We start from the raw sequence: 10,192 nt of genomic DNA, 5'->3' as shown, positions 1-10,192 counted from the left end.
TCCGTGTCCGAAGAAAGCCGCACAAACTGTGAACAAACGGTGAGGAAGATAGGATTGGTCCAGGTACATGCCGCGGGTGTCATGGAGTGAGCGCAGGAAGGAACTGCAGATGCTGGTTTACACTGAAGGCACACACAAGATGCTGGAGTAACTCAGCGGGACAGGCAGCATCTCTGGAGAGAAGGAACGGGTGACGATTCGGGTCGAGACCCTTCTCCAGACCTGAGGTCAGTGGTCTCCCGTTTTAAATTCATCAAATTTTATTCCTTCAGGGGCCTTCGTGGGATTTGAACTCACTCCTCCAGGCGAGGCGACTGTTTCGTTTTGAGTTTAGTTTAGAGATACAGCGTGGAAACAGGCCCTTCGGCCCACCAGGTCCGTGCTGACCAGCGATCCCCACAGACTAACACTAACACTGTGGAGTATTTTTTTACATTTACCAAGCCAATTAATCTACAAATCTGCACGTCTTTGGAGTGTGGGAGGAAGCTGAAGATCTCGGAGAAAACCCACGCAGGTCAGGGGGAGAACAACGTGCAAACTCCGTACAGACAGCACCCGTAGTCGGGATGGAACCCGGGTCTCCAGCGCTGCATTCGCTGTAAGGCAGCAACTCTACTGTGACTGATGTTCCATCAGAGTGTAGCTGCTGCCCTTCCCTTTGCCACAGGCAACCTGCTGTTGATGTTAAGCTGGTGAATCACACACACACTTCCAGAGCGTGTCTGCACTGCTCCCACGTGTCACCCACCAGCCCGGACTAGCAACCTCCGTCAGACCTGATGTGGTTCCCAAACCATTGCCAGCTGCCCATTTCAAGAGATAGTTACTGTAGATAGGGCTCTTAAAGGTAGCGGAGTCCGGGGATATGGGGAGAAGGCAGGAACGGGGTACTGATTGGGGATGATCAGCCATGATCACATTGAATGGCAGTGCTGGCTCGAAGGGCCGAATGGCCTCTACTCCTGCACCTATTATCTATTGTTAGCAGGCCATATCATAGAGACAAACACAAAATGCTGGAGTAACTCAGCGGGACGGGCAGCATCTCTGGAGAGAAGGAATGGGTGACGTTTCGGCTCAAGACCCTTCTTCAGTCTGAGAGTGAGAGGAGATGCAGACTAGAGATAGGGAAGGGCAAGGTGTGAAAAGGACAGATCAAAGCAGACGATGCTGATGGAAATATACGGTGGTTCATTGTTAGCTGAGGGGATGGTGACAATGAGGGAACATCTCAGGGATTAAACACCAATATTTAGTGCCCACTGCTAATTGACTTGATGGGCCGAATGGCCTTATTCTGCTCCTATCACTTATGGACTCGTGTGGGAGGCGTGATATTCCTACCTTTCCGTGTCTCCGTCCTTTCCCGAAGAACTCCACGTCCCCGAATGCGTCTGTCGGCTCCTCGGTGGTGTGTTCGGCCGTGTTCCACCTGCTCACCATCGCTGCCCCAAAGTTGTCTTCCATCGCCACTGAGCGGTGGTACTCCCTGGCATATCCACATTGGCACAGCTGCTGCTGGCTGCACCGGGGGCATAGTGTAGTGGTTAGTGTTAGTGGGGTAACGTGGTGGGGGAGAGAGGGGGAGAGGGGGGAGAGGGGGAGAGGGGGAGAGGGGGGAGAGGGGGGGAGGGAGAGAGGGAGGGAGAGAGAGAGAGGGGGGAGAGAGAGAGAGGGGGATAGAGGAGAGAGGGGGAGAGAGGAGGGGGGAGAGGGGGGGAGAGAGAGGGAGAGGGAGGGGGGGGGGAGAGAGGGAGAGGGAGAGAGGGAGGGGGGGAGGGGGAGGGGGAGAGGGACAGGGAGAGGGAGAGAGGGGGAGAGAAAGAGAGAGAGGAAAGAGAGGAGAGAGGGAGGAGAGAGAGGAGAGAGAGAGGGAGAGAGAGAGAGAGAGGGGGAGGGAGGGAGAGAGAGGGAGAGAGAGTGAGAGAGACAGAGGGAGAGAGAGAGAGAGAGAGAGAGGGAGAGAGAGGAGAGAGAGAGAGGGGGTAAGGGAGGGAGAAAGAGAGAGGGAGGGAGAGAGAGAGGGAATGAGAGGGAGAAAGAGAAGAGAGAGGGAAAGAAGGAGAGAGGGAGAAGGAGGGAGAGAGAGATAGAAAGAGGGAGGGGAGAGAGAGAGAGGGAGAATGAGAGATAGAGAGAGAGATTGTGAGAGACAGGACCTTTGAAAAATAGAGAATTGGGTAGAGGGGTAGAGAGGGAGGGAGAGAGAGAGAGAGGGAGGGGGATAGAGAGAGAGAGAGAGGGAGATAGATATAATGAGATAAGCAGAGAGAGAGGGATCATTAGAAAGAGAATAGAGAGAGAGTGACAGTGAGAGATAGAGAGAGAGAGACAGACAGACATGCCGCTTACCTCTGGGTGGTGGTGTCCTCTAGGAAGGTGGAGCATGTTTTCTTCTTAATCACCTTGGGGATCCAGCTCTGATGAATGGAAAGGCACCAGTATCAGTGGGGTTAGGGGTGAACGGCAGGGAAACAGGCCCTTCGGCCAACCCTGCCCATGCTAGCCACGTCGCCACACCACGTGGGCTGGTCGCTTTTTGTCTGCATTTGGCCCATAAGTTCATAGGCGCAGCGGTAGAGTTGCTGCCTTACAGCGCCAGAGTCCCGGGTTCGATCCCGACCACAGGTGCTGTCTGCGTGGAGTTTGCCCGTTCTCCCCGTGACCCGCATGGATTTTCTATGTAATCCCGACCCAAAACGTCACTCGTTTCCTCCCACAGTCCAAAGTGTGCAGGTTTGTAGGTTAATTGGCTAGAAGTGTGTGAAAACTGTCCCTAGTGTGTGTAGGATAGTGTTAATAACCATATAACCATATAACAATTACAGCACGGAAACAGGCCATCTCGACCCTTCTAGTCCGTGCCGAACACATAATCTCCCCTAGTCCCATATACCTGCGCTCAGACCATAACCCTCCATTCCCTTCCCGTCCATATAACTATCCAATTTATTTTTAAATGATAAAAACGAACCTGCCTCCACCACCTTCACTGGAAGCTCATTCCACACAGCTACCACTCTCTGAGTAAAGTTCCCCCTCATGTTACCCCTAAACTTCAGTCCCTTAATTCTGAAGTCATGTCCCCTTGTTTGAATCTTCCCTTTTCTCAAAGGGAAAAGCTTTTCCACGTCAACTCTGTCTATACCTCTCATCATTTTAAAAACCTCTATCAAGTCCCCCCTTAACCTTCTGCGCTCCAAAGAATAAAAGCCCTAACTTGTTCAACCTTTCTCTCTGTAACTTAGTTGCTGAAACCTAGGCAACATTCTAGTAAATCTCCTCTGTACTCTCTCTATTTTGTTGACATCCTTCCTATAATTAGGCGACCAAAACTGTAATGTGCGGGGATCGCTGGTCGGTGCGGACTGGATGGGCCGAATGGCCTGTTTCCGCGCTGTATCTCTTTAAAAAATAACTAAAAAACGAACAAAAAACAATACAAGGCCGACACAGGAACTGTAGATGCTGGTTTACAAAAAAAAAACCCCCAATGTGCTGGAGTAACTCAGCAGGTCAGGCAGCAACTCTAGAGAACGTGGATAGGTGGTGTTTTGGGTCGAAGAAGGGTCGCTTCAGAAGAAGGGATCTTTCATCAGAAGATCTGATCAGGAACGTCACCTATCCATGTTCTCCACAGATGCCGCCTGACCCGCTGAGTTACTCCAGCACTCTGTGAAACGTCACCTATCCATGTTCTCCACAGATGCTGCCTGACCCACTGAGTTATGGTGCAGCAGCATCTATGGAGCGAAGGAAATAGGCAACGTTTCAGGCCAAAATCCTTCTGGAAATAGGCAACGTTTCGGGCCGAAACCCTTCCGGGTTTCGGCCCGAAACGTTGCCTATTTCCTTAGCTCCATAGATGCTGCTGCACCCGCTGAGTTACTCCAGCACTCTGTGAAACGTCACCTATCCATGTTCTCCACAGATGCTGCCTGACCTGCTGAGTTACTCCAGCACTCTGTGAAACGTCACCTATCCATGTTCTCCACAGTTGCTGCCTGACCCGCTGAGTTACTCCAGCACTCTGTGAAACGTCACCTATCCATGTTCTCCACAGATGCTGCCTGACCCACTGAGTTACTCCAGCACTCTGTGAAACGTCACCTATCCATGTTCTCCACAGATGCTGCCTGACCCGCTGAGTTACTCCAGCACTCTGTGTCCACAAACATCTAGAGATCCTTGTGTCTTCGCATGAGTTTAGCTGCAAGAACAATTTATGTTTAACGAGGAACTGCAGGTGCTGGTTTACAAAAAAAAGTGTTGGAGTAACTCAGCGGGTCAAGCAGCATCTCTGGAGAACATGGTTAGGGTGACGTTTCGGGAGTCTGAAGAAAAGTCCCGACCCGAAATGATAGATAGATTCTTGATTAGTGCGGGTGTCAGGGGTTATGGGGAGAAGGCAGGAGAATGGGGTTAGGAGGGAGAGATAGATCAGCCATGGTTGAATGGCGGAGTAGACTTGATGGGCCGAATGGCCTAATTCTGCTCCTATTCCTTAGGACCTTATGAAATGTCACCTATCCATGTTCTCCAGAGATAGAAATATAGAAAATTCAGCCCTTCGAGCCTGCACCGCCATTCAATATGATCATGGCTGATCATCCAACTCAGTATCCTGTACCTGCCTTCTCTCCATACCCCCTGATCCCTTTAGCCACAAGGGCCACATCTAACTCCCTCTTAAATATAGCCAATGAACTGTGTGGCCTCAACTACCTTGTGTGGCAGAGAGTTCCACAGATTCACCACAGATGCAAGACACATAAAAGCTGGAGTAACTCAGAGCCTGTGGAGAAAAGGAATGGGTGACGTTTCATGTCGAGACCCTTTCCCCGAGGCTTTGTGTTGCATTTATTGATCATTCTTTATTCTTGGTGACAAGGTCCATCGAGAGGATGCTGTGGATGAGGAAGGGAGGGGAGCGGAGCGTTATCGAGGCGGTCCCCGTAAAAATGAGTCATTGCGTCTGATGAGTGTCCAGCCCGTTCAATGTGGAGGAGGAGGTTTACGGAGGGGAGGGGAGGGGAGGGGAGGGGAGGGGCGGCCTAGGTGCAAACACAAATCCTTTCACCCTGCCCACGGTGTCAATACTGAGAGACCAAAGCTCGATTGCAAACAAAGTCATAAGTAGATAACCTCTGCAAACAACTCCACCAACAGTCCACAGTACATGCGGCGTGCGTCAAAGTTCACGGGTTTGTAGTTTGTCAGGGGTTACGGGGAGAATTGTCACTGTATGTCATGTTGTCACTTGCGGGCGGAGCACCAAGGCAAATTCCTTGTATGTGAATACTTGGCCAATAAACTTATTCATTCATTCATTCATTCAGAGTCTTTTATCCAGGGAAGGGGAACCAAGAACTGGAGGAGACAGTTTTAAGGTGAAAGGGATAAATGTAACATGAAGTTGAGGGGCAACGTTTTCACACAGAGGGTGGCGGGTGTATGGAACAGGCTGCCAGAGGAAGTCATTGTAGGTACAAAACAATAGACAATAAACAATAGGTGCAGGAGTAGGCCATTCGGCCCTTCGAGCCAGCACCGCCATTCAATGTGATCATGGCTGATCATCCCCAATCAGTATCCCGTTCCTGCCTTCTCCCCATATCCCCTGACTCCGCTATCTTTAAGAGCCCTATCTAGCTCTCTCTTGAAAGTATCCAGAGAACTGGCCTCCACCGCCCTCTGAGTCAGAGAATTCCACAGACTCACAACAAGTGTTTCCTCGTCTCCGTTCTAAATGGCTTATCCCTTATTCTTAAAACAACATTTAAAAGACATTCATGTCCCTTGGTTCCCTGCATATCCACGTGGCAGTATAAAAGCCTATTGAAACTTGTCAAACATGTCTAGTGAAGCAGATACAACAACAACATTTAGTTTACTTTAGCATGGCATGGCAACAGGCCCTTCGGCCCACCGAGTCCGTGCCGACCAGCGATCCCCGTTCACTAGCACCATCCTACACACACTGGGGGCAATTTACAATTTTTACCAAAGCCATATTGACCTACAAATCTGCACGTCTTTCGAGCGCGAGAGGAACCCGGAGCACCCGGAGAAAACCCACGCGGCCACGGGGAGAACGTGCAAACTCCGTACAGACAGCAAGCAACCCGCATTCAGGATCGAACCTGGGTCTCAGGCGCTGTAAGGCAGCAACTCTACCGCAGAGCTGCCATTTAAATGACACTAGGACAGGTACATGGATAGGGAAGGTTTCGAGAGATACGGACCAAGCGCAGGCAAGTGGGACAGGTGTAGATGGGACATGAAAGTCGGGCCGAAGGGCCTGTTTCCGCACTGTCTGACTCTGTGAAGTCTTTATTGGAGAACTGCGGACAGAATTTGTCTGATTAGATTTCAGGCATTTTGTTGCCTGTTGTCTAATCAGATAATTCTCGGCTCCGGGACGTGTCGAGACGGAGCCAGCATTCCTGGAGGACGCGGGGACTGTACCTGGTCTCTCTGCAGCTTGGTCACCATAGTTCCCCGGCAGTCCCTTGACCCATCGACCGACGTGCTGTCTCCACTCTTCCTGATTCTTGAGCGAGGAGAGGCAGCAGCTTACCTGGGAGGCAGCAGGGGCGTGTGCAGGTAAGCCACTGGCCACACCTGGGCTGCGTTACAGCCTGTCCCAGCTCGGCAAGGTACGCTGCTTGGCTGAAAGGTCTCGAGTGAGCTGAGACAGCATGTAGCTGGACACAGGGTGCTGGAGTAACTCAGCGGGTCAGGCAGCATAGAAACATAGAAACATAGAAATGGTAGGTGCAGGAGTAGGCCATTCGGCCCTCGAGCCTGCACCGCCATTCAATATGATCCATGGCTGATCATCCCCAAACTCAGTATCCGCGTACCTGCCTTCTCTCCTCCAGGGACCGCGGGGGCTCCCGATACCCCCCTGATCCCCTTAGCCACAAGGCAGCCAGCATCTAACCGCTCCCTCTTCGGATATAGCCAATGAAGTGGCCTCAACTACCCTCTGTGGCAGAGAGTTCCAGAGATTCACCACTCTCTGCGTGAAAAAAGTTCTTCTCATCTCGGTTTTAAAGGATTTCCCCTTTATCCTTAAGCTGTGACCCCTTGTCCTGGACTTCCTGGAGTTACACCACCAGGACTTCCTGCATCTCTGGAGAGAAGGGAATAGGTGAGGTTTTGGGTCGAGACCCTTCTTCTCATGCGTCCCCTCTCCCTCTGTCCCTCCCCCACCCTAGTCATCGTACTAGTTTCACTGTTGTCCTGTTGAGCTTCCGCTCGTTATAGCCTTCCCCACTGCCAACAATGGACCATTGTGGGCTCCACCTTACCTTGATCATCGTTGCTGGCTTTGATTTATCCTTTTGCCCGTCATTCATTTGTTCAACGTGCCTTTCCACATCTCTCGTTTCCCCCTCCCCTGACTCTCAGGTACAAAACAGGCCCTTCGGCCCAACCTTGCCCATGCTGACCAAGATGCCCCAATCTTCACTAGTTCCGACTGCCCATACCCCTCAAAACCTGCCCTATCCATCTACCTGTCCTAATGTCCTGTGAACCTTGAGGGTTCAGGAGGATTTGGAGAGCAGAGGGGGAGCAGTGAGAGAGGATGTCGTCGGAGAGAGGAGTCTGAAGAAGGGTCTCAACCCGGAACATCACCCATTCCTTCTCTCCAGAGATGCTGCCTGACTCGCTGAGTTACTTCAGCATTTTGTGTCTACCTTCGGTGTAAACCAGCATCTGTAGTTCCTTCCGACACATTTCCTCTGCTGCATTGCGAAATCTCCTCAAGGTTTGGAAACATTCAGATTCAGATTCAGATTCAGATTCAGATTCAATTTTAATTGTCATTGTCAGTGTACAGTACAGAGACAACGAAATGCATTAGAGACAACGAAATGCATTGAATTGAACATAGAAACATAGAAAATAGGTGCAGGAGTAGGCCATTCGGCCCATTGAGACAGCATGGCCTACTCCTGCACCTGTTTTCTCTCTTTCTATGGTTCTATACCTTGAGGAGATCAACTCATCATCTAACATAATGAGGCCATTCGGCCCATCAAATCACTACTTTCACCATTCAATCATGACTGATCTATCTCTCCCTCCTAACCCCATTTTCCTGCTCAACTCCCAATCTAAACACACAGAGTGCTGGAGTAACTCAGCGGGTCAGGCTGCATCTCTAGAGAACATGGATGGGTGACGTTTTGGGTCGGGATTACACAGAAACATAGAAAATAGGTGCAGGAGGAGGCCATTCGGCCCTGCGAGCCAGCACCATCATTCATTGTGATCATGGCTGATCGTCCCCAATCAATAACCCGTGCCTGCCTTCTCCCCATATCCCTTGACTCCACTAGCCCCTAGAGCTCTATCTAACTCTCTCTTCAATCCATCCAGTGATTTGGCCTCCACTGCCCTCTGTGGCTGGGAATTCCACAAATTCACAACTCTCTGGGTGAAAACGTTTTTTTTCTCACCTCAGTCTTAAATGACCTCCCCTTGATTCTAAGAGAATAAAAGGGCTTGAAGAAGGATCCCGGCCTGAAACGTCACCTGTGCATGTTCTGCAGAGATGCTGCCTGTCCCGCTGAGTTTCTCCAGTACTCTGTGAAACGTCACCTATCCATGTTCTCCACAGATGCTGCCTGACCCGCTGAGTTATTCCAGCACTCTGTGAAACATCACTTATCCATGTTCTCCACAGATGCTGCCTGACCCGCTGAGTTACTCCAGCATTTTGTGAAACGTCACCTATCCATGTTCTCCACAGATGCTGCCTGACCCGCTGAGTTACTCCAGCATTTTGTGTCTATTATCATAATGAACCAGCATCGTATCGGGATGAAACTCTCTGGAAATAGGCAACGTTTCGGGCCGAAACCCTTCCGGGTTTCGGCCCGAACCCACTGAGTTACTCCAGCACTCTGTGAAATGTCACCTATCCATGTTCTCCACAGATGCTGCCTGACCCGCTGAGTTACTCCAGCACTCTGTGAAACGTCACCTATCCATGTTCTCCACAGATGCTGCCTGACCCGCTGAGTTGTGCATTTAGATTGGGAGTTGAGCCCGAGAATGGGGTTAGGAGGGAGAGATAGATCAGTCACGACTGAATGGCAGAAGTAGTGACTTGATGGGCCGAATGGCCTGATTATGTTAGATGAAGCGTTAGGTTGGTCCCCAGTGGCAGCTTCTCCTGCCCGCCGTGATTGTGGGACTTGGTATTTTGATCTCCAGCATCGACAAAGACCCAGCGCAGGGGTCATCGAACATTATGTCGACAGCGGGACCTGTGCGGTCGACAATTAGTGGCACGACTCTGGAAATAACCAGGCGTGAAGAGTCATCAGACCTCCGATGCCGTCCAATCTGAGCGGGGATGGTGTCAGCCCATCGGCATGTCAAATTCCTCAGGCTCACGAAGGCCTAGTCTCATGTTTCTATGTCCCAGCAATTTTCCCATCTGCACGAAGAACGCAGTTTGGAAATCTATACACACGCACCAAAATATATAAAACACAGCACCACCTCAGCACATTGGAACAGTGCAGGAACAGCCATTGGATCTCGGAGCGGGGGGAATTTAGGGCTGATTAGTTGCTAGTTTATTTATTAATAGGTTGCTCTTTTCACAGTCTTTCAGGGAAGCCAGTTTTGATAATGGTGGAGGAAGGAACTGCAGATGCTGGTTTAAAGCGAAGATAGACACAAAAAGCTGGAGTGACTCAGCGGGACAGGCAGCATCTCTGGAGAGAAGATAGACACAAAAAGCTGGAGTGACTCAGCGGGACAGGCAGCATCTCTGGGGTGAAGATAGACACAAAAAGCTGGAGTTACTCAGCGGGACAGGCAGCATCTCTGGGGTGAAGATAGACACAAAAAGCTGGAGTTACTCAGCGGGACAGGCAGCATCTCTGGAGGTTAGCGGTCCTTCCTACACCTAAAATAACGTTGTTAATTCTCACCGAGCTCACCTGGATTCTTGCTGTTCCTTCACCTGCAAAGCTTCCAATCTTTGTGCTTCCTATGGGGAGAAGGCAGGAGAATGGGATTGAGAGGGGAAGGCTAGGCAGAGAATTCCACAGGCTCACCACTCTCTGTGAGAAAAAGTGTTTCCTCGTCTCCGTTCTAAATGGTGAACTCCTTATTCTTAAACTGTGTGTGTGTGTGGCCCCTGGTTCTGGACTCCCCCCAA

At 50.7% G+C, this 10,192-nt stretch overlaps 1 protein-coding gene across 1 annotated transcript in view; it reads right to left on the bottom strand.

The window, feature by feature from the left end:
* Nucleotides 1–6,635, bottom strand: part of LOC129713963 (transient receptor potential cation channel subfamily M member 4-like) — a 43,518-nt gene extending 36,883 nt beyond the window's left edge. The window contains exons 1-4 of the mRNA XM_055663384.1: nucleotides 6,472–6,635; nucleotides 2,356–2,423; nucleotides 1,348–1,525; nucleotides 1–26 (exon numbers count right to left, since the gene is read on the bottom strand). The exon at nucleotides 1–26 is cut by the window's left edge and continues 155 nt beyond it. Coding sequence (XP_055519359.1) covers nucleotides 1–26; nucleotides 1,348–1,525; nucleotides 2,356–2,423; nucleotides 6,472–6,498 — 299 coding nt within the window. The 5' untranslated portion in view covers nucleotides 6,499–6,635. The remainder of the gene's footprint in view (nucleotides 27–1,347; nucleotides 1,526–2,355; nucleotides 2,424–6,471) is intronic.
* Between the last annotated feature and the right edge of the window lie 3,557 nt (nucleotides 6,636–10,192).

The sequence above is a fragment of the Leucoraja erinacea genome, chromosome 37 (assembly GCF_028641065.1).
Source record: "Leucoraja erinacea ecotype New England chromosome 37, Leri_hhj_1, whole genome shotgun sequence".
Taxonomy (NCBI): Eukaryota; Metazoa; Chordata; class Chondrichthyes; order Rajiformes; family Rajidae; genus Leucoraja; species Leucoraja erinaceus.
The sequence above is the reverse complement of the archived record's forward strand: the minus strand, read 5'-3'. Positions and strand labels throughout refer to the sequence as shown.